Here is a 27810-nt window from a genome sequence, read left to right on the forward strand (position 1 = left end):
AATATTTAGTACTATCCATTGTTTTGTGAGCCCCTGCAATAGATCCCTGAAAACCATCTTCTGTGAAAACTCTCATCAATTTGCAAAAACATTTGAGATATTTTTCTGAAAAGAAAACAATGGTTCCAGACATTTCCATGTCAACAGAAATGCACCTAGTCGGTTTGCACTTAAGAATAAAGATCTATAGATGTACAGGCAATCTACAAACTGGCAGAGGGAGAGGAGTGAGCAGAGCGATATTCAGCAACCCCCTGTTTCAGCAGTGTCACAGGTTATTTAAATGTCATGATTGAAACAGAAATCCAATGAGTAGTATACTACATGGATTAAGAATTAATCAAAATTCTTAACAAAATCTACTTTGCCTCATTTTTTTTCCAGAAAAGTGTCTGTGGCTCATATCAAATGCGTGCTGGATTTGTAGAAGAGAAGGCTGATAGGGAACAGAAACGCCACTTTGATGATGCAAAAAACGAACAGAAACGTTCTCTTCAGACACATGTTCAATCTCTAAGAATAAGTTGACTTCACTGAAAAGAAACAAAATTCCTCAATAGGAAATTTTAGATTTTCACACATTCTAAGTGTTTTTATTGTGCCCACTTTTAATGAGTGCACACAACATAAACATTCCAAACTTGTTTAAATATTTTTGAACTTCAGAAAATGATTCCATACGGAATTTCTCCTGCCTATCTAAAATAATATTTGAAATATACCAAAACAATTTTTAGAATATACATGTACTATATAATACACATTGTGAAATTCTGTGTTCTGTGTTGTATTAAAAAAAAAAAGAAAAGAAAAAAAAATATAACCTATGAGAAAGTAGATACAATAAAGAATAAAGATACAGAAGGTAAAATGCTGTATTATTTTTAAAAAGCATGTTATATGCACTGGGCATTAGCCAGTGGGAAATGGGAGCGACATTCTTCTTTTGCTTTGTAGAAGGCTTTTTTCAGAAATTTGTTCTTACCTGAATTTCTCATAGAGTGTGGGGAGAGATACTTAACACGGTACATAATCAGTGGAGTAGGTAAAGATATCATAAAACTAGAATTTATGGTCACCTGTCAAAATAGATATTTTTATTTTCTTTAAAAAAAAAAAGGAAAGAAAAAAAAAAGCAGAAGAACTGGGATCATGTTACTGCAACACTCTGGTCCAGCCATGATGTCCCGGACCCACCTTTCAAGAGAGGCTCCATGGTGTGTCAGCAACAGTAGCGGGAGATAAGGCCTCCAACATACCTATGAATGAAATGGGGAAATCTTCCCCAAACCATAGAGACATTCACACAACAAGAGGTCCCGTGCCCACAGTGCCCCTACGAAGCACACTCCCAAGTGCATGTTCCCTGCTCAGCTTCAGCAGCTTCCTGCTTTTCCCTGCTCCTTTTGCAGTAATTGCCATGTTTCAGCCTGGGTGCATCCAGCTCAAAGATGAGCTGACAGCCAGGCTAATGCAGCAATCGACCTTCCTCATTTTCAGAGGCAGGACCAGCAAAGGGGAGTCAGCACATCAGAAGCTGCAGAAGCCATGAGCAGGACTTAGTATTCTGACACAGAGCTGACCAGACCTTGGTGGATGCAACATCCTGAGCAGCAGGCTGGCAGTGATCCATGCCCTTCGCACTGATCCATTCTGCATTTCTTACCGAGAGCATGTGTTCTAAATGACTTTTAATGGCAGAGCCACAATTTGCCCTTATTTTTCCGAAGAGTACCAAGGGCTGTAGTTCCTTGTTCATCCACAAGGAAATGCAACCTCTGCTTACTTTGCATTCATGTGGGTACAAGAGCACAGCTGGGACAGCCACCATCTTCTGCAAATCCAAAGTCTTTTTTTCACCATTCTCATTCAGTTCTGTTTCAGAATATAATATCACAAAGGGTTTTGCTCAACAGACACAGCACTGTACCAAGTTAAGTTATAGGTGTGGGTGAGAAGTAATAAAACCACATTTTTCCCCAGTATGAACTCTCCCCATAAAGAATGAAAAATCAGACAACTCAGCTGGCAGCCAGAAAGGCAGAGTTCCAAACATCTGAGAAACCATGCTAGCAAGACTGGTGCCAAAACAAGGGCAGTGCCTACCATGCAGCTGCCGTGTTTGCCCTCTCTTCCTGCTGCACCTCCATGCCCCAACACTGATGATGCTCCTGTGAGGTCAGGGACCACCGTATGCTATGGGTGTGGGGCTCGCACTTATCTTGGGCACGTGAATATCTGTGGATGCTGCTGAAGCACTTGGGAACCAGTGCCCATGGTACTTCTCCCAGAGTTAGAGCTCAACCAACACACTGCAAGGGATTGGAATGAGAGCATGGATCTGTTGAAGGCAACACACTCCGGGCACCCCACACACAGCTAAAAGCCTCTCCTGGGAGCCAGTTTGGGAAATTCTCTTTCTGCAGAGCCTGGAAGGAAGCCTGCTGCTCTAAGCATTTGGGCTCAGGTTCACAGCAGCTAATACCAGCACTTCCTAAAGGTCTTCCTTTAACAGCACTTCCTAAAGCTCTTCTCTTCCTCTCGCTGTCCTGGCTGTACCTCACTGTCCCTAGCTGACATATGAGCCTCTGTCATGGAGGCAGCAGGGAAAATGCGCCATCAGCTGCCTGGCAAATGTCCACACCATCTCCTGTTCAGATCTGCAAATTCCCCTTATTGAGGATGGACTTCCAATGCATCCTTCTCCTCCCCTGCACATTACTTTGAAATGTAAATTAGAATTATCCTGAGGACAGGGAGGTTTTACAATCACAAGAGTGCCCCCTCCTATTTCAGATGCACCTGCACCAAAGGGGTTGTAGGCTCTTTAACACTTTCTCATGGCAGAGTCTCTATCTTAGCAGAAATGGATATTTCCAGGAATGATAGCAGTTCACTTCCAAGCACACTATGACTAAGGGGTAACCACTCAGTGATTCATCTGAATCCCTACCAGCTGCAGTCAGTAGATTCCCACTAAGAATAAAAGCTCCCCAGAGCTATTTGCTTACAGGGAAAGGTCGACTGTACCAGTGTCTGCAGACAGGCAGAGGAATGCTGCCATAAGAGCCCAACCAATTTAAATGTTAATTATATCCCACCACTGAAATCTCCAGTGCAAAATTTACAAGAGGATCAAATGTCACAAAACTATTTCATTTCAGAAGCAATAAATTGCTTCGCTTTAGCACAATTTCCAGAGTTCCAAAACACACTCAGCATGCCCAGCCACCATTCCTTAAATGAGTCTCCCACAAAAGACAAATATGCTTTTTAAAGGTACAACTATGTTGGTTTAGCTGAATTCAAACAATAAGGCAACGAAGCAACAACATGGAGAGGGTCCGTCTGAATAAGGTATGTCTGGCTCACTCCAGCCTTTGGCTCAGTTTCCAATTTTAGCTACAGCTTTCTAATCGACAGAGCTTTGAACTTCACCGCACAGAAGGCTTCAGATCTCAAAAGGGAAGCAACCACACACAGCTACTGCAGTCTTAAAAGCTCCATACACCACGCACCTCCCCTATAATTTTAACATTAAAGATTTAGCCCTTTGGGAGGTCTGTGAGTCTAGGTTCACCAAAGGAAAAGAATTCAGTGCATGTCCCTCTAGTTCTTCATTCACACATTTGGATTCACCTTCTACAGCCCATGGAAGTATCTGCATCAGACAGGAGGAAAAAAAAGGACGTTAAAAAAAAAAAAGAACAAAACCAAGCAAGCTCATCACTTGTAGTCTCCTGATTACGAACATCAGCTCATTTTCAGTATCCAGAATTTGCATTTAACAAGAACGGTTCCTTACTCCTGAGCTTGTTGACCAGCTGTGACTGTTTCTGACGCTCTTCTTCCAGCCCTGGCAGCCTCTTATACGATGGTCTTTGTCTCCTGCTTACCAGAGGAGAGCAGGTCTGTAGGCACCGCGCATGGGCCCTGGCTGGACAGTTCCTGCCGTGTTGCTACAGCAGATAAAGTGCCCCTGGCTGGAATCATTACCAAAGCGTTGCCTTCACCAAACACACCACCACAACGTTGTGCTCCATGCAACAACTAGAACTGCAAAATCAGTTTATGCTTTGATTCATAGGCCAGACTGAAAAGTTAGGCTCCCCCAGAAGTTTTTTCTTCATATCAAAAGCACAGGGGAAAGTTTCTATTTAATTAAAGTTTCTATTTAATTAAAATAAGACATTTTTTTCATTAAACAGAAAACATATCACTTTGTGGGGGGTTCAGCATCTGGGAGCTTATCTTCTGGAGGTTCTTCTCCAACTTTCAGACAAACTTTGCATGTAGAAGCAGCAGCTTAGGCCAGCAATTCCAGAAATTGTAGGCTCTGGTTTTGGTCTCTTCTGTTAATGTGATAACATGCAATACTGTATCACAGGGTTAGCTCTACTTGTATTTTCTCTAGTATCTTTGCAAACCCTTATCGCAAATCAACTAAGCATTCAAAGCCAATTTCATGTTTCTCATTCGATTCTTCCAGAGGAAAGCTGGGATTCCTCAGATGCCATTAGCTGAGTCCACCCCTTCTTGGGATCACAGTGTTTAGCCACACCTCGGTCCTTACTGTTGACTACGTCATCATGGAAAAGTCAAAATTTAGACATCAAACAGAAACATGGCTGAAGAATGAGTTCCACAGGCAGATCACCCTCAGAAAGAGAAGCTACTACTCTGGAGAGAAGAAAAGTGGAAACGAAGAATAGTGGGTAGAGTAAAAGTATATTAAATGCAAAACAACTTTTTCTAGAAGAAAAATCCATTCTTTGTCAATGGCAGTAAAAGTGATTCTTTCACTAAAGGCAAAAAGAGATCACTTCCATTCTGAGAAATTTGAGTTATGAAAACATAATAGGAAACCTCACAATTTTGCTAATACATGCTCTATTTTTCAGTGAGTCAGAAGTTCACATTCTTCTAATGCAACCTCCCAACTGAAAACAATCCCCACACTCCAAGCAAAAGAATAATAAAGCACACATATGCTTCTTATAAAGCAGTCCTTACAAATAACCATGGGTTTTGTTTTCATAATGGCTAAAATTCATCATCCCCCCCAAGAAACGCAGATCAAACAAAATGCACTCTCGTTAAAATAAAAGGCTTGCTTGTACGAGCAGAACAGCCAATAACACTTTCCTCTTATTTTACAAGCACTTTCTGTCAGCAAGGAGTAGGGGAAGTTGCTTACCAGCCACCCCAGTCCAGACCTGCTGCTCACCAACCCACCCACAGCAGCCCAAAGGGGCACTTGCATTCTCTCTCCCACTTAGCACACAGACACCTGATCAACAACAAAATCTAGGCATTGTCCGTGGCATGTGAGCAAGAGATGCTCTTCAGATCTGGGGCCAAATGAAACAAATCAAAAGGAAATCTAACCAAGAAGTTGCCAAGCTTTGGGCACATCTTGCTGGCCAAGATGACCCATGCAGGGAGCACAAACACTCCTTCCTCTGATACAGTGGCCAAGGAGAGCATCTGACACCATCAGCCTGCTCATGCACATGGGTCATCACTTCAGACATACAGAAATCATTATCAGATACTTTCAATACGCCTTTGTTTTACACGGAAAAGTGGACCTATTTTTACAGAATTGGCAATTCTAAAAATAACACTAACAGCTTGCTTTTTAGGCAGTTAATGAAATTCAGATTAATAAAAGTCTGAAAATATAGCAATTGTTAACCTTTTGCAAGTAATTGGCAGCACTTTTAATGGTTTCCTCATCTGTTGCATGGGGTATGACCTCAACGTTAAGCACAAAGATGACAAAACAGTCCTTGGCATAGAACGACTCCAAGCTGCTGACCGATGGAAGTCAGGCACATGCAAAGACAAGGACAGCAGGGCACTCACTCCCTCATCCCCTTCTGATTTTTTCCACCCTCTCCCTATACATATTCACTACCAGTTATGGTCAGAGGCTACTGAAGCTGCTGAGCTTGATGCACCCTTGCCCATAGCTTGTGTTCTTCTGTTCAAATCTATTAACGTAAAAAATACATTTTCATCATAAAATATTTTTTCTCCCAAAACTTCAGCCCAAGCTATTTTTCTTCATTTTAGCCAACAGCACCATACATTTTTTTCAGTGATAAAGAGAAAAGGGTTTTGTTCCCATAAAATGTGTCACTGCTGTGGAGGGAGCGGTAAGGAGCGAGTCATCGTGCTCCCAGAAGTGCTGATAACTCACTGCTGTGGAATCAGCCACCGACCACATCTCAGCACTGCGTGCTGGCTGCTCTCTTATCACAGATCATCAAGCCTCAGAAGAGATCTGCTATAACCAGGATATCAGTCAACACCCCTACACCCAGTTAATAACACTTTAATGGAAATGGAAACTTGGGAGTTTAAAAACAATATTTAAAACAACGTTCTGGAAAGCCAGCAATTTCTTCTTTTAAGCTTACAAATCCTGCAAAGATGAAGAAAACTAATACTATCCAGGATAAACGTGGGGGGGGGGGAGCGTTATTACACGGCCGCATTTTTTGGCTACTCAGTGACTGTCAGAACAGCAGCCTCAGCAGGTCTAGGAGATCGAACTGCAATTTGGAGAAGGAGCATCAGATGCAAAGTAAAGCTAAAAAGATAGCATTTTTTTGTTCTTCAGACATCTCTGGAAATCCCCAAGTTCTAAACTGAAAAAAAACTAAAAGCCTTTAACTGTCTCTCCTAAAGAGGTTTCCACACACACACACACAAAAAAAGCACCAAACCCAACAGTTAATGCTAAAAAGTCCTAATACATGTTTCGAAGCCATCCAGCTTCCTTTTTAAAACACTAATATCCTTTCTTCCAAGGAAGAGGAACGGGCAGCAATCATTAGTTGCTAAGATTGACACTAATGAGGACACTCCTAATTGTTTTTAATTATTATTGACAGACACTCTTTTTCTGGTACAGGAGAGTGAATAAACACCTGAAGCCTTCAGTTCACCTTCTCCTTCTGCCCTTAGAGAACTGAATGGTGAATTACACACTGACTCATGGGGCCACGTAACACAAGTGAGCCACCTAAAAAGCCATGTTTTCAAAAATAATAAAACACTCACCTCAAATATATCAGGCCATCTTTGAGATTACACAAGAAGATGCTGCCATAATGAAACTCTATGGTTGCAAGAAGTTTAGGTAAAGACAAATGAGTCTGGCAGAGACACTTCCCATGGACACGGGATGATGAATCAATGTACCACAGACTGCCTGCTTCCAATCTTTTGTATCCAGGCTTTTCCTGGGAAAACCAGCACAACTCAATGACTCACTGATAAACTGGTAAAGATGATTCAGGTGTTTAATACCCATCAAAGAATTTGTTTTCAACTTTGGCTGGAAAAAAAACAGAAACCTGTATGTTATACCTGAAAAAGCCAACTTGAGCTTGAAGAATACTTCAGCTCTTACAGCAGCATTTCAGAAGCATGTCAGAATAACCCTTCCAGTAAAACAGAAACTCACTTTATTGTTGTTGTTTTGTTAATAGCTGAGACCGTTTAGATAACTGAAGATAAGAAATCAGTTTCAAGGAAGCTTTGCTCTAAAAGTATTCCAACAAGAATTAAAATGTTTTTAAAAATAGAAGGTAAAATAGACACTTTTGCTTGCTGAGAGCTAATGTTAGGGAAGTATTTAGACTGTGCGTTTAAGACTGTGTTAAAATGCATAGCTAGAAACACCTGGTCCACTTCCAGTACCCCAACACGAAGCTTCAGTTCTTCAGCTGAAAAAGTCGATGTATTTTAACACATCCCAATCAAGTGGCATCAATGTATTTCAGCCAAAGCTTTAAACCTAAACATCTATGAAGGAAAAGCTCTGGGGATGAAATTCTCAAGCAACAGAGCTGACATAAACATCTCCATACACGTCAATTAAGGAAGCATTTCACTGAGCTGGGACCACATACTGATTTTTTAATCCATGTTTTACTTCATGCTTGATTTCTTCTTAAGTAAAGAATTTTGCCTAAATTCAGGTTATTTAGCTTTCTATAAAGTTGTACTATTAAATGCTTTAACAAAATATCAAGAAGACACTTCAGATCTTGTTTCACATAGGTGTGGGGATGGAAACTCTTTTTATTCTATGTTGTACAGTTGTGAGGAGTTCAGCTTATTAAGTGAAGCAAGAAAAAGGTGCAACTGAGCCTTCACAGATGAGCATAAGGCTGCAGCTCACCTGGGATGGGGAAACATGCTGGAAACTCCTACAGAATGCTGCTGAAAAACACTGACAAGTTCTGCTTATGAGAGGCAGATACTGACAAGCTACATGTAGGAAAAGCAGGACGGAACATCATGAATAGAGATTTCTTTCTCACATTCTTAATATGCAGTTTTGTAGAATCATAAAGGTTGGAAAAGCCCTCCAAGATCATCTGGTCCAATCCCTACCACCAATGTCACCCACTAAGCCATGTCCCTCAGCACCACGTCCAACCTTTCCATAAACACCCCCAGAGATGGTGACAGCACCACTTCCCAGGGCAGCCCGTTCCAATGCCTGACTGCTCTTTCTGAGGAGAAATGTCTCATAATCTCCAACCTGAACCTTCCCTGGCACAACTTGAGGCCATTCCCTCTAGTCCTATCACTAGTTACCTGTGAGAAGAGGCCAACCCCCTTCCTTTCAGGTAGTTGCAGAGAGCAATAAGGTCTTCCCTGAGCCTCCTCTTCTCCAGACTAAACCCCCCCAGTTCCCTCATCCACTCCTGACAGGACTTGTGCTCACCAGCTTCGTAGCCCTTCTCTGGACACACTCCAGGGCCTCGATGTCCTTCTTGTAGTGAGGGGCCCAAAGCTGAACACAGTACTCGAGGTGCAGCCTCACCAGAGCAGAATACAAAGGGAGGACCACCTCCCTGACCCTGCTGGCTACACTATTCCTGATACAGGCCAGGATGCTGTTGTGGCCTTCTTGGCCACCTGGGCACTCTGCTGGCTCATGTTTAGGCAGGTGAGTGTCAACCAACACCCCCAATCCTTTCTCTCTGCACAGGTTTCCAGGTACTCTCCCCAAGCCTGTAGCACTGCATGGGGTTGTTGTGGCCAAAGTGCAGGACCCGGCACTTGGCCATGTTCAACCTCATCCCATTGGCCTCTGCCCATTGACTCATCCTGTCCAGGTCCCTCTGCAGGGAGTCTCTGCCCTCCGGCAGATCGATACTTCCCCAACCTGGTGTCATCTGCAAACTTACTGAGGGTGCACTCAATTCACTTGTCCAAATCATCAATAAAGATATTAAATAGGATGGGCCCCAACACCAACCCCTGGGGAACACCGCTCTTGACCACTTAGTTGGGAACATTACTTTTTATAACACTGCTTCTGTAGATCCTAATACACTGACAAGTTATCTACAGGTAGGCAAGAGGGAAAAGGCCAAGATGACAGCACCACCACCTTCTCTTTCTGGAGGCAGGTTATCTCCTCAGCATGCACAGTTTAGCGGAACTAAAGCTGTCAGCTTAGCTAAAACACCAATTAATGGTGGGTATTGCAGACAAGACTAGCACCTTGGAATTAAAACTGAAACCTACTTTAGGAACAAAGGAAAAAAATGCAACTTTTATTGTCTAATGGTCGACAAAGGCAGAATCAAAGGAGGTCTGACAATCGAAACAAGGCTATGAAATTTAAGAACATGTTACATTTTGCCATTTATTACTTTTTACTTTGAGTTTCACAACTTTCCACTATCTGCATGACAGTTCCTCTTCATCTGCTCTAACCAACACACATCGTACAATCTGTAGGAACCTTTCTCATTAGTTTAAAAAACAAAAGAAAACTTAAACGTGCAGCAGATAATAGTGTAGGAGATTATGATATTTCTAGCCTTCCTCTGCTGGGAGAAAAAAGGTACAGAAAACTGAAACAAATGGCTCTCCAGATTTTATCTATTTCTGAAAATGCAGATGTGTGAGGCTTGCATGCTGCGCCCCTTCCCTCACCGACTTCCACATCTCTAGCCCACACGCTGGGGGTGCAGCTGGAGGATGCCCACCCTGCCTGCCCCTTCTACGCCTCGCCTCACGCGCTGCCACTCGCGGCCTGCACCACGCTGCACCCAGACGGCGCTGCTGCCACCCCGAACCTGCTTTCCCCTCGGACCTGACAGCTGCCATCCCTCTGATGCCAGCACCTCCAGGCCAGCAGTGCCCTCCTCTCTGCCTTGGGCTGTGGTCCCCCAGGTGCATGCTCAGGCGGTGCCACCAGCTCCACACACTGTGGATCTCTGTCCGTATGTGGGGACAGGCAGTGGGTGGCAACCGCCTAGGACAGATGTGGGCAACTGTAATCCATGCTCAGTGCATCGAACCAAAGTGGTTCACTTTACACAATAATTTGAGAAAGTAGCTTTCTTCTAATTGTGACAGATCGGACTAGAACAGGGAGAGACTCATTATTAGGTAGTGTAGTGATAGAACAAGGAGTAATGCCTTTAAACTAAAAGAGAACAGGTTTAGATGCAATATGAGGAAGAAATTCTTCACAGTGAGGGTGGTGTAGCCCTGTCCCAGGCTGCCCAGAGAAGCTGTGGATGCCCCATCCCCGGCAGTGCCCAAGGCCAGGCTGCATAGGGCCGGGGGCAGGAGTCCCTGCCTATGGCAGCTGTTGGACCTGGATGGGCTTTAGGGTCTGTTCCATCCCAAACTCTTCTGTGATTCTACGATTCTAAAAATATTTCTTGTAAAGAAATATTACATATAATGTAATTAAATTTAAATTGGAGAAAACCCATCTGCCTAGGCTGAAACATGCACTCCATGTGCAGAGTGCAACAACTGTTTTGCTTATTTTGAAGAAAATAATGGTGAAAGTACTTCTTCTAACTAATTACATCTCACAGTGTTAGGTTAAAACTACATCTCCATCACTGGCACTATTGCCAGAGAAAGCAAGCCCCTTCACAAAAAACATGTTTCTCAAATGCATCTTTGTTCCCTTTGCTGCTTTCAGAGATCCCACCCCGAGGTGCCAGCAACACTACTAGCTCCTCTGAAAGGTTCTCCAGATGTAGAATGTGTTCCCTACATGCACAAAGCTCTCCAGGTCACCTTTAAGTGACTGCAAAATAGCCAAACGCCTTTCAAAAATCTGGCTGGCTCAAATGCTTTTCTAGAAGTTACATACACTCAGGCAAAAGCTTGGCCAGTACTTTAGACTTGCCTAGTACTTCAGGCAGTACCACTGCCTGGAGTTTGCAGTGTGTTTAACAATAGGCACAAGACAGAACAACAGACATCACAGTTACTTAAGATAAAAGTAGTGATGGGTATTGATTTGCAAAATTTACAGGTGTACTCTCTTAGATAAAAAATAAAATTAAACCATTGAGAGGTCCCACTATACAGGACTTGCAAAGTTACAGCTCTTGGGAGGTTAAGTAGAAGAGAAAGGATACCTAACAGCTACCACCAGCATGTTTGAAGAGATTTGCTGGTTTCTATGGTAAATGGGGAGGGTAACGTGACTGCCTGGTTACAATTATGACTGACGCACATCTCAAACAATCGTTCTCTTCCTGTTCGTATGACATAAGAAAAACAGGATGCTGAGAGGTGTTTATCTGAATGAACAAGATAAGCACACACACTAACACTTCTAAAAGTGTAAGACTTAACTAACAAGATGTTATAGATTTTCTATGGAAAAAAATCCAAATGCTGAACTGCTGAATGTGATTAAATTATGCATGGAAAGATCCTTTCCCTCCTAACCCGCAGGAAACAGTGGAGGAGCTGTTATATGAGCCATGCATACCAATGGAAAGTCTTTTTAGTGTGAGATACTGAGTTACACTGCTGAATCAAAACTGAAGAACAGCTTAGTCTGCAATGTCCTGCAGCCTCCAAAAATCTGTATTCATTTCAAGCACTGCTGATGGCTAGAGGTACAGTGAATCGGGGTGCTGCAATGGCACTACTGCTACACAGGGAAGCCAGAAAGGATTATAAAGCAGTTTGTGGCACTGGTCACCATTTCACAGGCATTTCTCAGGCCCGCAGGTTTTCAATCCACCTAAGTAATCATCGTAGCTACTTTAAACATTTTAAAAGTCCATCAGTGCCCGAGAGGGAACCTTATCACTCCTTACTAAAATGATTACTAATCAATTAGGAAACTTGAAACATGTCAGAGTCACACAGCAGAGTATAGTGCTGCAATGACTGCTGCCCAGTACTTACGACAAGCTGGTTCAGCCAAAAAATGCTGCAGTTTAAAGCATTAAACCAGCTTGTGTCCAAAAAGCACAACATTGTCCCACTGAAGGTTTTGGAGCAGGGGAAAGGAGCTGGTCTTTACACTCACATTCTTGTCACCTGCATGCATGAGCAACACAGTTGGCTAAAAACCTCCAGCTCCAGAGCATGTTAATAAAAATGAAACAAGGAACTGTTTGAGCAATACGACAGGGTGACACAGAGTCAGCTCACATTTGCTTTAATACATCACTCCTGTTCAACCGGGAAAAGAGAAAAACTCCCCATGGGCAGGCAGAGAGTTCCTGACTTCCTGAGGGTTCATTCCTACTGTAGACTGGAGTTAAAGTCTCCTCAGTCTTCAGCCTCAGAGCAAAATTTATAATGCCAAATGTTTTGGTCTGGGGTATCCAAGAGTCAGCTGTTAACTTTGAAACAGTTCAATAATCTTTCACATATTTATTTCTTCATAGCTTTGCCTATTTCAAATGTATATTCAATTTAAAATAAAATATCTGAAGACACTGAAGATCTGGTATTAACAGTAACTTGCCTTATAATAGCTAGACCACCACAGAACTATTTGAGCATATGGTTAGAATAACGATGATGTAGTAGAGTGTAAAAAATCTTAAACTGAAAAATGACTACAATCACATACTGAAGCGAAGGATAATAAATGCATGGACTCGGTAATAGTGAGCAGTGAGGAGGTGCACTGGGACAGCTCTCCAAGGAGAGCACAATGCGGTTGCTAGGGATTAAAACATCAAAGTACCCATGCACAGTCACAACAACTCGATCCCGAAAAGGGATCTCACAGTGTGAGAGATGTGACTGATTGCAATACTTACCTTCAATAATTCTTTGTGCTCTCTAGAGCATATTCCATCCAGGAGATGCAACAATTTATGAGCCATAACGGCTTGCAGCTGGTCTAGGACCAAACACACTGGTTTTGGACTCCTGAGATCACGAAAGCAGATGCATTGGGAAGTCTGTACTGGCTTCCTTGGCAGTGCAGAAACATCCCCAAGCTCTATACAAAGCTACCTGAACAACCTAGCACACTCTGCATGGGTTTGTGAGCTGCAGTTACCTAAAATATTTTCTAAGTAGCACTCTTCCAGCACTTTTTTTTTTTTAATAAGACATTTTAAATAAAGGTGTTTGAAACCTCCCTATCAGGCTTGCACAAAGTCAAGTGCTCATCTCCCAAATGCAATCCTTTTACAGTGTTTAATTTGACCACTTGAACACTGTCTTGCGATGCTACCAAGACACACTGCAAAGCAGCAGCGTTCAGTGAAGCACTATTGTAATGACCTGCCAGTAACGTGTATTGCTTGGGAGACAACAATCCTCTGTATTTTTCCTTTTCAACATTGAGCAGGCATTGGTTAAAAAGCTATGCTTAAGGCAATGCACTACAGTTCATACATGTACGGCAGGTAGGTGTCACATTTCCTCTGCACACAGGGACAGAGAGGCACTGAGAAGTAAAGCAGTTTGCCCGAAGTCTCCCAGAAGAACCACCAAAGAAACCACAGCAGGTGCCAAGTCTGATCTCCCTCATTTTTGCATCAGTATGGATCTACCTGTTTATACAATCATTTCTTACATACTTATTCTAGCCTGGTATTGGCAGCTCTGGAAAAGTCCCCCTCTGAAGGCAAGGACCCTGGAGGCAGGGGCCACAGGGACTCAACGTCCCCCAGCTGTGCCTGGAGCTGCTAAGCGCCCATGCTGTCTCCTCTTGCCCACCAGGATTCAGCTGCACCAGACCCATCTTCTCACAGCTACCAATAAATAAATAAATAAATAAATAAATAAATAATAATAATAATAATAATAATAATAATAATAATAATAAACAACAAAAACACCACAGTCAGGAATCCAATGACAAATCAGTTCCCTAAGAGCAGACATGACTTCCAAAGTCCTTCAAGAAAAAATGAGTTTTACTACTTGTGAGATGCAAATCCATCTCAGACAATGCAGGGCAGAACATCCCTGTGTAAGAAAGTGGATTTCTACTTACTTTTACGTAAATTTTGTTTGTGGATTTGGTGCACATATTTAAGTCAGTATCAAAGGAACAAAATGGAAACCCAAGCATTGTCTCTGGCTTGGCTGGCTTACAGATCAACTCCCAGCCTTTAATTCTAGGAAGTGAGTGACCGCAAAGGATCCTGACAGCCAAAGGCCCCCCTCTTTCAATCTGATTTGCTGTTTGTCTTGGAAGTAGCCAGGTTAACATTGTCCCATTCAGCCTGCAAGAGAATGTGGGGCAGACAGAAAGAAGGAAAGACGGACAAAGACGTACAGAGAGACACTGCAAAAGACTGAGAGACAAAGACAGGCGGCTGGATAAAAGCATGGAATGAAGGCAGGACCCAGCCAAGCCAAACGAAGTTTTCCTTGAGTGATTACATCTGCTGGAGAGTCACCAGCTTGCACTCTCCTTGCTGAGAAATTCTTTTAATTGTTTAAAATGTCTAGGACATTTTAAAAATCCCAAGAAAAGCTCCACTGCAAACATGAAAGCTCTGAACTGCATGAACTTTTGTTATGCTGAATTACTGATAGCTTGCTACATACTTCTTGCAATAGAAGCTGAAAATTTATTTACAGAAGATTTTTCTGAGGTAGAATCCTGAAGAGTGAAAACTGATGATAAATCTTCATTTCTTATTCCCAAGAAAAAAAAAACAACCCCAGAAAAAATCTTCTCCCTCCCAATGCCTGGGTAGCTAAATACAAAGAGCACACAGAAGAAAATGAAAAGAGAAACTTCCTTAAATTATGCAAAATTAAAGTAAGGTTAAATAATAAGGTTAAATGAATGATCCATAGAGCCAAGAGCTCTGATTCTGAAAAAAATGGCATTGCTCCCTGAACTCAGTAGAGACGGCAGCTCTTCCCAGCTGCTGAAGCTGCTCGCTGGGTGGCTGCTGTTGGGAAGCGGGCAGTTGGGCGAGTACAGACACCCAGCACCATGCCAAGACCAAACTGAATGTCATACTGCTACAGGTGCTTTGTTTCATATGTGAAAATTAATACTTGCAAGCCCCCAAAACAGGTTAATACTAAGCAACTTCCAATTTCTTTTATAAGCATACTCTTTTCTTACCTCCAAAAACACAAACACTGCCTGCATACCTCAAGCAACAAGACACTTGTATTTACCAAATTCAAGGTTCAAGAAAGGAGAGAGCCACTGGAAGAATGCTGTAGAAGACAAGGCTGAATGTGAAAAGATAAAGAAAATCACAAGGTCTGTCAAGCTGCTCTGCCATGTCACATGTGTGACACCAGGAAGGTGAAAGCATGACTCGGGGGGACATCTAAAAGCCACCGACAGTGTACTTTGGCATATGCACATATTGTAAGTATTTTGAATGAGTATCTATCTATACTTCACCACTTCACTGGTGCCAAGACATTTTACTTGTGCCAGCAGAAGTCATTCAAAAGCAAAAGTGACTCTTCAATATATATTTATGCTTCGAGTGTAGGTACACAAACCAACCTGGACCCTCCCCTCTTTTTCTCTGCTTTTAGCAGAGAGTCCCTCGCCGTGCCACTTCGCATGGCCCGGCCTTCGGCAGACCTTTCAGGAGCCAGCCCCACCCACACTGCTGGCAGAAAGCTAACTCGGTCAAAACGCAGGGCACTTTTTGTGGGGCCAGTGAAGTGAAGCAACTCAGCAAAGGGTTCAAGGCACCACTGTTGGAGAAACGCAGGGCACTTTTTGTGGGGCCAGTGAAGTGAAGCAACTCAGCAAAGGGTTCAAGGCACCACTGTTGGAGCAAAGAGGATGACTCATGGACCCAGGGCTGGGGACAAGGGCATGAGGGAGAGGGGCAGGGAGCAAAACCTTCAGCTTTTAGTTGGACTTAAGCTGCTGCATCACTCAACATTTCCATTTGCTCTGTTCAGTCAGAACATGCGCCTTTCCCTATGACATACACAGAGATGCCTTATTACTTAGATAATAGGTAGACGCAATAAATAGTGATACATATTCTTCTATGAATTGCAGGGTGGGCAGATACTATGTTGAGGTTTACATTCTCCACCATGCAAAAGACATGGCTTAAAGTCCAGTTAACTCATCCACATCAGCCACAGATCTTTCAATCTGCTGCAGCATAACACGGCCAGGCTAAGATGCTGCAGTGCCCTCATCTACAGCAGGAGTTACAGGCACTGTTGAAAGAAGCAAACACGTGGAGGTCAGGATCATCCAGGTTTATTTTGTAAACATTATGTCTTAAAGCAACTTTAAAACAATTGTAAACAGTACCTCTGTCCTTAAGGTAGATAAGGAGAGAGGGAGAACTGCCTCCTCTGCCCCCAAATTCTGCTCCACTCTTTGGGAGGCGAAGGCAGGATCACGCCATTTAGAAACTCCAGGTCAATATGCACCGAACAAAACTGCAATGAGGCTGAAGGAAACTTCAACAGACAGAAATGCTAGAAGCTGTAACAAAATGGGCAAAAATAGCCAGCCTACCATGACGCTGACCGAAAGAAGAGGGGATGAGGAGCCAGACCTGAACTAGGAAGTGAAGTGCCTGATGGCTCTGTAGCCCCTAACCCCTTCTACAGTGCAAAGGGAATAAACAGTCTGATGGATGAACAGGCTATCTGAGAGCACCAACTGCAGTAATCTCAGTCCTCAAAATTGTGAAGGGTTCCCTAAAAAACAGCAGCTTGTCAGGAATGAGACTGGGGGTTTGTTTTATGCTTAGTTACCCACTAAGGCAAAAACAAGAGGCAACCATTCATTTCCAGTAACTGTTGACCAAATTGGAAAAGGAGTATTTAACAATAAAGTGCAAGAGTCCACCATGAGTAATAGCAACTCATGTGTTTTTATGAAACAATAACACACCAACATAAAATAAATCAGTGCTTTTTAATTTAACAATGTAAATTACCCTCCCACCTGCTGTGAGTCTCGTAAGGAGAAAAAGCTGACTGCATTTTTACCAAGCTGCCTATCCCAGTCTCATTCTGCGCCGGCCTCATGTCCTGGGGTTAGACTGTAGACTCTGTCATCTCTTGCACTCGTATGACCTAAGAAAGGGAATGTGGCCTTTTTCCCACAAGCCCAGAGTGAGAACATCATAAAAGCTGAACTTTAGCCCCCTTTTTGGGCAGGCAGCACAATAGCAAGGAGGATGCTGTTACTCCCTGGAGGCTCTGCTGCTGAAAAACATCACCAAGCTCAAGTAAAAGGTCAGTAGTTAGGATTGCATCTCTTGTTTTCTTCAGTTTTCCTCCTCCGTCAAAGGCAGTTAAACATTCTTTGCACACCCCCCTCCCTCCTTCTGAGAAATGCAGGAAGGAAGTGCTTGCAAAATAGTTTAATTTAAAAGAACGCACAATCACACACACAGCAAACACTGCTTTAGACTCGGAGCAGAACATTTCTATTGCCTCAGAGTTCCCACTAAAACACAAATGAATCCCTGCCGTGGCAGAGCCGTTCCTCCTTCCCCACAAATAGAAGCTGGATTTCTACTCCCAAACCTTTTTGTTAAGGGGCAGACACCTTGGGTGAGTAGATCTGCAGCTGAGTACTGCAGGCAAGCCCCGCTGCTCCTGCAGGTTCCTTTCAAGCTGGAGAAAAGGACTTTTATCCAGTAATCAATGGCTATGGAGCTAGAGAAAGCAGGATGAAGAAAGCCCTATAAGCTCTCAAGATGCTGCACAAGCATGATGCTGCAATAATACAGTCCTGGGCTATGGCACACATCATGATTTCACCTCCTGTAACTAATTGCCTCTGATTCACTAGCCCTAGCAAGTGCTTGTTTGATTTTGCAGTACATTTTCCACCAGTTTGTAACATGGTCCTGGGAGTTTGTGAAGATTATGTAGGGCTGTTGTATTTAACTTGAACCTTTGCCTTCACTAAATACATGTGAAAGAATCAGATTCTTTTTGCAAAGGGGAATATAGACACCAGAAGGCAATTCAAAGAAAACTTCTTTGTTATTGATCAGTTTATATCCAATCTGAACTAAATTTTATCATCACAGTGTTTTTGTACCTTTGGGCAAACAGCATTTACCATCACAAGCCCATTTCTTTTACTTCTCAGAGATGTGCGTGGTCCTGAAGACTTGCTTCCCTTAAGCCCTGACAACCACCAGCATATCAAAAGGGGCTCGCCAATCCCCACCCACTCTCACATCTTTGAGAAGCATCAGTCCTCACAGCCACAGATGCTGGAAATGAGCGCCTCCGTTCCTCACAGCTCCTCCGAACACAGCAGCACTTTTGCTTGGTGGTTCGAGCAAATCTGGTCACGTTTCTGCCACCCCACGTTCCTTGCATTGCTCGGCTAGCATGTGGCAGATTGATTTCACATTGGCACTCCTGTACTTTAAAGGGACACTGCCAACAAATCAGCCCTATCTCACTTTCATTTAACCCATTGCTGTTACAGGGAATAATTAGATGAGTTAAACAAGTGAACGGTGATGTAGAAACTGAGTAGACTGCACCCACTGCCCATTAGTGATGTCTTCTTCCTGCAAAGAGGACGTCCAGGAGACGCAATCCCACAATAAATTACATTCTGCCGGGCAATTAAGAAATTTTGCATGCTGTGAATGTGAATGCTTTTCCATATATAGTCAAACACCTTCACAAAGGGGAAGATTAATACTTTTATAAACAGTTTGTGGCATTCAACAGTCTCATTTCCCTGTCTGGGGACTTCAGGTCTAAGGCAGGACCTGAAACTAGGTTGTTAAGCTTTGTTTTTTGCCTTTAAAAGTTGATACAACTTCAGTCTGACAGCATTTACTCCCAGCCCTAAGTGGGGGGAAATCTGATATTAACTCATTCTAAGCCTTTGCCGTGATGGGGACAGGTTTTGTTTGCTTGTTATTGTTTTTAGAAGAACACAGCTATTACTGCTATTTACCATCCTCCCCAGCCCCAGTCCATTTTACCTCCTTTCAATCGGTGTTACTCATGCCCACATTTTGGTAGACTTCAAAATAAATGTTAGCATTTCAGAAATGCCTTCAGATTTTAAACAGGGACTTCACAGTATCACATTCTGTAAAAAAAAACTTAAATGAGAAATAATTTCTGTCCCACAGAATATTTAAATGTATGTAAGGAGCTTACTCCCCACCGCACCCGTTACAAGCCCAGACACGGGACAACACGAGCGTGAGCCAGAGAAGGGGGAAAGCAGCAGTCGCAGGAAGGCGAACCTGGCTGCGCAGCCCAGGCGCTCCTGCAGGTAGCCAGAATGGAGCTGGGGCTGTTTCTGTGTCTCAGCACAGTTAAGAGTTAGTGACTGGTTTTCACATGATAGCAAGTATGAACTGCACTGAAGGATGTTACAAATACAACTGCCACGTAAGTCAGTACGCACAGAGGAAATGTTAGGGTGAGTTTTAAAGTTACTATTAAGCTGGACTCTTAAATGAATTTTACCCCAGCTCTCCAATGACACAAACAGAGAAATCTTAGAGGTGTTCTAACTCCATGCTAATTGACAAGCCAATGTACTTGGCTGATGCAGAGGTGGGGGCTCAAATGTGGGGTGCAATTCCATAGGTGCAACATCCATGTAGAATGAGGAGGGCAGGTGCAATTGCTTTGATGGCTGATAGCCTCCCCGCCCCGCCTTCCATTCACAACTACAATCTGGTCCCCTTGCTGTTGGACGCAGCCTCCTGGGAGGTAGTTTTGAAGCATCTCACACCAAAGGATAATAGGATGGCTTCCACAAGGACTACGGGAAACTGCGGAGTAGGAACATGGTTACATAGACAGGGTTCTGACTGTGTGGATGCCCACAGAGACTAAGCTAGGTGTTCAACCTTAACCATAAATCATTCAAGCTTGATGTACAAGGAAAACTAAATTTAAAACAAAAAAGTTGCTTCTCCACCAAGTTAAGACTCCTGATAATCTGTTATCAGGATTCATAACAGATTGAATAACTGAATCATCTAATTGTTCAACAGGATTACACAGCTCTCTCAAGAACTCACTGTTTCTGGTGAGTGCTCATCACCTCGTAACAGCTAATTACTGCAGGCAAGACTGCTGCTTTGATAATCAAAATAAAATTCCTAGCTCAAATTTGATAAGAATACTGAAGCCATACTGAAGAAAACCAAATTGATGGCTTAAGGAATGGTTCAAAAAGGTTACAGAGCAGGTAAGCCTGAAAATACTACCCAAATATTGTAATGCAGCTTTTAAACTTTTGTTTAATATGAGAAAAAGATCAAGATTCAGTTCAGAGCCCTTTCTTGGAGAGAGGCATGAAGTCATATTCTGTAAAGGTGATTCATGTAATGGTGAGGCCTCCACCTTATTTATTTCCTCTTTCAAGGCATCAGACTCGCTTTTGCCTTGTCACTGCCCTACCCTGAAGACCTGACAGAAACCTCTGTCTCCGTAATGCCACTTACTTCCTTCCCCTGTTGCCAGACAGATCACCCTGGGGTGCTGTGAACCAGAGAGCATGCCTAGTCACTTCCTTGGCTTAAGGCTTCACAATCCTGGTGGCTTCTTTACCAAGCATCAGATCCTTTACATGTTACCATTTTCCCTTTTTTTCTTTTTTTTCCCCCTTTTTTTCTTTTTTAAGCTTATTCTAAAGGAGAATTTTGATTATAGGGAAGGGAAGGGAAGGGAAGGGAAGGGAAGGGAAGGGAAGGGAAGGGAAGGGAAGGGAAGGGAAGGGAAGGGAAGGGAAGGGAAGGGAAGGGAAGGGAAGGGAAGGGAAGGGAAGGGAAGGGAAGGGAAGGGAAGGGAAGGGAAGGGAAGGGAAGGGAAGGGAAGGGAAGGGAAGGGAAGGGAAGGGAAGGGAAGGGAAGGGAAGGGAAGGGAAGGGAAGGGAATCCTCAGCAACCTGCTGTCAAAGTTTTACAGATCAGACTGGCTTGTGCATGAATTCCAGAGGTTTGCACTCATGCTGACTCCAAAGTGTTTATGTGAGATGTGTGTTTTTCCTGTTGCACTGCTGTGATTGTTTGGCTAGGCTGGGTGATGGATGGTGGAGAAGGTAGTGTCTGGAAATGTGCTCCAAAGTCGACAGGAAGCTGAGGGGGCCCTTGCCAGTACTTCCTTCCTGTATACAAGGGGAGGACAGAATGGGAAAAACCTTGGCTGTCTCCTACCCTGAGAAAAGTGCTACCCTTCCAGCTGGATTACAGTAAAAATATTTTAATCTTTCACAAGATTATAATATCCTTCCTCTCTAACTATAGCTACAGTGCAGCAAGGCTTAGATAATGAAATGAATTGACAATGGAACACTTACTGGGTGGCTACAGAGTGCTGGTGCTAGAAGCTGCACAAACAGATCCAAATTTGAAGATCCCTGTGTTCAGCCAAGATATAAATCATCAGTGGATCAGGCCTGTGTAACCCAGAACCTTGACTCCAAGAGTAGCCAGTACTAATCACTCCAGCAGAAGGTGTAAAATACACAGTAGTAGTATGCTGAAAATGTGTCCTTCCTGACAGCTTCATTCTAGTGTCTGTTTATTAAGACAGTGGACCAAAACTCAAAGCATAATTTCTATTAGCCCAAGAAAAATAATGTTGCAATGAGCAACCTGTGAGTATTTTGACCCTGTGATCCACACCTCTCTCATGAGCACCCAGGATGATTTGTGTTATGGAAGGCCTCCTTGAATGCCTTTTTCCAAAGATCCTGCCTCCAAGTCCTTTTGTAGATGACTCGTGAATTTGCATGGCATCCTGATATGCAATCTTCATCTGTTCACAGTAAAAAAAAAAAAATGCATGCAGAGTAATACAGAGTACAGATTCTTCCTCCTCAGCCCCATAGCCAGCTAGGCAGGACTGTAAGGAACAATAAATGATCTCTTTTTCTTCCAAGCTAACAGAAGAATTTTCTTAAAATTTCCATTCTTGAAATCCCAGGTTCAAATCCACAGACAACAGCAAGATTCTCAGTGTAGGCAGGTGTTCTGAATCCCAAACTCACCAACCTACACTGCATACACCCATGTGGGCTGTAACAGTAAAACAGAATGGCAGAAGAATGGTGGCTATGAGGACTGCTTTCTTTGCCACCCCAGTAAGAGGATATCCTAATAATCCTGTCAGGCAGATATAGTCTGGACGGGTTTGCTTGAGCAAGTCTAAAAAAGGAAGGACACGTTACAAAGAAAAAAAGAAGAAAAAATAAATCAGCAGCTCCTATATCACCCCTGTTTCTGAAAAAGGCATCAGACAAAAAGACCTCATCGATTAACAAAGAGTGGGGAACAATGAAAACTGTCAAAAAATAGCCCTTGCGTCAGAACTAAGAATGCTCCTTTACACATCCAAAAAACACAGCTGAGCAAGAGCCTGGGAGTCTGTCAGGCACTGCTTCTGGCTTGTGTGTCTCCCAGGCCCTCCTCCTTTGCAGAAACATCCAGAAGTAGTAGATGATACTGATTTCCAGTAACCAAAGAAGGGGATGGAAGAAGAGAGGAAATTCTTGGCAGAACTGAGCCAGAGTAAGTAACAAATTCCTGTCCATTCAATCTCTGCAGCAATGACCCTGACACTGAAACTTTGTGGGACATAACATGACAACAGAATATGTGTGCATCTTCCCCAAGTCTTACTTTTTATAGCAATTACAGAAGCAATTCACGAGAAAGCTGAAGTATGGATGAAATCTGAATGAGTTGTGTAATATACTAGTAAGATGGGACACTTCTGAATTTGTGGAAAGTTAGAGAAACAATTGTTACAAAAATTTTCAACCTGAAATATAAGAATGCTGAAATCTAGCTGTGTACCCAGGAAACCTCAAAGATTTGGTCACTTTCATGATATGCAATGTGGAATTGAATTCAGAGCTTCTGATCTGTGACTCAGCATTCTCCTCCAATAGCACTAAGGAAAATAAATGGAAAGCAAATGATGCCAAATGACCCAGAGACAAGTAAATGACTTGACAAGCAGAAAACTCACCAGCAGGCTCATCATTTGAGTCGCCCTCCTGATTCATCCTCCCAAAGGTGGCACCGAATTAGGATGCTGAGCTTAATAGTCTACAGCTCAGAGTTGGTAGTCCAAGCTCTTGCTTCTGGAAAGAAAGATACAGTGTTATGATCAAACTATAGGAACCTCACCCCGTATGACAAAGGAAATATCATATGTATGGTCTGTAGCTTTTGCATGTAAGAATACAAGATAGCATAGAAACTGTATGAGCATATGACTTCTCATGGAAAGCAGAGAACTTAACAGGGAATTGGTAAATTAAAGTAAACTAAGAAACAGTAAACAGTGGTATCTGAAACCTCATGAAAGTCATTACATGAATTAAAACTAAATCTGGATTCCTGGAGTAGTGCAAGGTTAGCTTTCAGATTTCAGTTGCACATACAGGAGTCTTTATCACTGTTTACTTGATTAACTAAACCAGAAAACAGACCTATCTAACCCCCAAACTAGACTAGTCAATGTGAAAGCATGTTCTTGCCACAGCTAAAGAGCTCCTCCTCTTTGTTTGCTTGCCCTTCCACTCATCACATCTTGACTGTGGTAGAGTTGGGAACAGAACCCATGTCTCCCAAATCCCAATCCAGTGCCTTAACCACAACATCCTTCCTGCTGAATCACATTGCAGAATTGTTTATCAGGAAGGAAATTCCCCCTTGAGAGTACTCACTCTGAGTGTGCTGGAGGAACACAAATGCTAAGAAAAATACAAATGTACTAGGAATAACAACAAGTGATTTAAGTCACTGTACAAGAGACTAAAGGTACATCAGCATATTGTTTTTTGTTGTTAGCAGCAGTATAAGGAAGGCACCATCAAGCAGGACATTACACAGAGCAAGCAGCACATCCGGATGTCCTCAGAGTAATAGCCTCCTTGTCTTCTGAAGATGATACGTAACTTCAGAAACATCTAGCCCACACTGAGCATTAGGTATACGTCACTCAGAGGGGAGATTCAAAGGTTTATATTCTTACTAGGCACTGCGAAGGTCACCTTTTGTAGCATCACACACTAAGCTGCTAAGTGCAAGCAGCTGTAAAATGTGGCCTTGGGGGGTCAGAATTATCTCAACATCTTGCAACAGCAAAGGGCCTTTTCTTTCTTTAAAGTCTTCAGCCAAAATAAAACTGGGGGGGAGGGGGGGGAGGCAGGGAGAAGATATCAGTGGAGCATATACTTTTAACCTAAACACAGTTTTCCCCATTAGCCTCCTAGAAAACAAAAGGGTTGTAATTCATCTGTGATCTGCCAGAGAACACAAAGCCACTGAAATGGCAAGTTCATGGTCCAGGACTTCTTTCTGAAGAATTTGGCTCTGTTCAGCAGTTGGGCACAGGAGAAGAATTTCCCCACTTGCAAGCAATGGCTTTTCAGGTTGTGTCCCAAGGGAGCCCACCAGAGTAACTGACACAAATGCGCCTGGGCAGATTCCCAGACCTCTGACAAAATTTCTTTTATATCCCCTTTTAAATGTCATTGTATAGAAACTCCAGAAGGACGGACTTTTGAGGGGCAGGGAACCAAACCCAAGCCTTCAGTCACAATGTCCTGGGCTCCCATTTGTCAATCTAGAGCAGCTGTTAAACAACACATCAGATATGCCCAGCTAACTCCAAAGAGCTGCCACAAGAGCAGACCCATGTAAGACATGCTCAGCCTCTGGTGCACAGGGTGCAGGACAGCCCCAAGAAACAGGCTGCACCCTAAAGGCTCTGATGGAGCTACCAGCCCCACTGAAGGAAGAGTCTTCTCCCTAGAGGAGCCTTGCCAGAGGGCAGCCATCCCACCACGTACCCACACGGACATCTCCAAGCTTCTGTTCCCCACGACTAGCTCCTATATTTGCTCATTAAACTCCAAGACCCACATCACACCTTTCAAACCCACCACAGGGTGTATCAGTGAGGCTCTGGAGACACAGCCCCCCTCCACAGGCACTCTGGATGGGGCACCTCAGGGGGTGCACCGCAATGGGCACCACTGTAAGCAGATGTCTGTGGAGCACCCACTTCTCTCTGCTGACTGCCTAGAGACTCGGTGACCACCTCAGGTGAAGGCGTCTATGTTCAACTACTTCAATCCCTTGCTCTATCATTGATTTCCCAGAACTGAATATATTAGCTCTGCTGTCCCATAGCACGTGGAGAAACACATTCAAAACTGTCAGGGAAAGCAGCAGTATTAAACAACGATGAATGACACTGCTTTGAAATCTGCTGTTCTGAATCCATTGCCTACTCTTTCTTTCTGTGTTACTTCAATTACCTGTGGTTTTATCTTCATATACCTACATGGAAACAAGTCTGACAGAGCCAGTCTCTTCTCAGTGGTGCCCAGTAACAGAACAAGAGGCAACAGGCATGAAATAAAATAAAGCAAATTCTGTTTAAACCTCAGAAAACAAAACCAAGCCAAAAACTTTCTTTCCTGTAAGGGTGACCATGGACTGGAACAGGCTGTCCAGAGATGCTGCAGAGGTTGCATCCCAGCTGGACACAGCCATGAGCAACCTGCTCTGAGCAGTGGGCTGGAGCAGACAACCTTGTGAGGTCCCTTCCAACCCCACTGCTCTGCAATTCTGCTAAAGGCTGTACATTAAGAAAAGACTCCTTGCATTTGGGATGTGCACAGCTGAACACAGACAAATCTCATTGCTCAAAGGTAAGGCTGAGATTTCCAGTGAAACATCATCTATCCCAGACTGTTCTCCATTACTCACCCCAACAGAAAACACTGCTTGCTGCAGGATACCTGTCTCCATTTTGTTCTACATTGCTTCACACTTTTCCAAGTCACTAGCACTAAACAGACGCATCCAATAATTTATTAAAGTGATGGTTTCTTGCCAGAAGACACTTTGAAGCACTACTTCTGTTCTCTTGAACAGCAAGAAAAAGTCACAATTGCTTTCCGAGGCTTCTTTCAACCTTGAATTATTTAAAAACACTCCAGGCTTTTTTTGTTTGTTTTTATTTCTCCATCATATGATAATATGTTAGGAATTAGTAATAAATGTAGTTCATTTGTTCTTCATTAAAAAGGCTATCCTCTCATTCCATGTCTGTTATTTTTGCAGTCAGGATCAAGCTTGTGGGGTGTTTTTTTTTTGTGTGTTTAAAGAGGGTTGGAAGGGGGGTGGCTTTGGTCAGCCCAATTAGGCCTAAGTCAATTGTGTCCTGAGGGAAAGCGCAACTTCACATCTTGCACCTTGCAGGATGTTGCCATCAGTTTATAATGGGGAATAACAAACAGCGTATTAGAAGGCAGTCACTGTTATGGATGTCTTCTGCTTGGTTCAAAGTATTCCTGTATGGCAACAAGCAGAGAACAGGTGAAGTAAAAAGCTTCAGCAAATTGCTGCCAAACTGCTTCACTGGAGACACCTGATTTTTCTCCAAAGCAGGTGTGGGTGCTGTTGTGCTCTTGATTTGGGGATGAGTGCCAGGCAGAAGACTTCTGCTTCATATTTAAGCAAAATGAGCCAATGATTGTAGAAGTCATCCTGAATAACATATATGCTCTGAGGCAAAAGGCCTCATAAGTGTCTGAGAGTTGCACTGCCCTCACTTTGTAACTGCCCCAAAGGTGACGCTGGGTCGGGGTGCATTGCAGCCTGACCAGCAGAGTTCATGGTCCTGCTTCCTCAGTAACAGCTGAGGCCACAGATAACACCAGACGAGGAACTGGAGGCCACTGGCTTCCTTTTACGTGATTTCAGTTCAAGCAGGGCCACCCCAGCACTGCGTAGAGTCCTGAACCCTGAGCCCAGCAGGCAGCAGTGAGCAGCAAATCTCTCCCAGTGTGTGCGTTATGCCCTGCAGGGGCTGCACCAGAGAGGCTTTCTCGAGCCCTGACACAGCTGGTGCCCCCCTCAAAGCACAGCAGCTGGGTGGAGGGCCTGCAGAAAAATCTTCTCTCTCCTCACAAAACAGTGTCACCAAAACAAGAAGTAGGTTTCTATTCTGCTTGATTATGGAAGAAAGATTTGAAAATGTGAAGTGAGAGTAACTTAGAGCTTTAGAAACAAGAAGACAACTACAAGGAAGTGATGTTTATTTGTATTCTTCTCCATACTGTGATTTCTAAGTCTACCTCACATTTTTGCAACCTGGCTTTTATTGCTTTATTGTTACAGAACACACAGCCAGAGATATCCAGCATCACAGATCCCTTTCTAGAAAACAACTAATTAGTAGTATTGGTAAGGCTAGTCCCAGAAGCCCTTCCACAAGCCTCATCCAAAGTGCATGGGTGTCTTTTCATTGACTTTTTCAGACTTTGATTCCTCTACTAAATCCAGTTCAGCAGTCCTGGGGCCAGCCACAAACCCAATATTTCATTCTGCCCAGCACTAAACTACAGACTGCTAAGCTACAGCAGCCAAAGCCTCTCTGCTCCACTCCAGAATTCCGTCACCTCAGACCCGTTTGTCACGTATTATCATTGCTATGTACTGAGACTGTGTACAAGCAATCTCAGTAGCCTACATTATTTCAAAGCGGAAAAAAGTCACATATACTAGGTCTCCTTGTAGCTCAGGCTGAAATGCAAATAGC

At 43.3% G+C, this 27810-nt stretch overlaps 1 protein-coding gene across 32 annotated transcripts in view; it reads right to left on the reverse strand.

Moving 5' to 3' along the window:
- Positions 1-27810, reverse strand: part of EXD3 (exonuclease 3'-5' domain containing 3) — a 296432-nt gene that overhangs the window by 207687 nt on the left and 60935 nt on the right. For 30 of the 32 annotated variants that reach the window (XM_068657208.1, XM_068657236.1, XM_068657217.1 and 27 more), the window contains one exon: positions 23218-23332. In XM_068657208.1, coding sequence (XP_068513309.1) covers positions 23218-23254 — 37 coding nt within the window. In that variant the 5' untranslated portion in view covers positions 23255-23332. The remainder of the gene's footprint in view (positions 1-23217; positions 23333-27810) is intronic. The other 2 variants (XM_068657223.1, XM_068657216.1) reach the window with 1 other exon arrangement.

Source organism: Anas acuta, chromosome 20 (genome assembly GCF_963932015.1).
Source record: "Anas acuta chromosome 20, bAnaAcu1.1, whole genome shotgun sequence".
Lineage (NCBI taxonomy): Eukaryota > Metazoa > Chordata > Aves > Anseriformes > Anatidae > Anas > Anas acuta.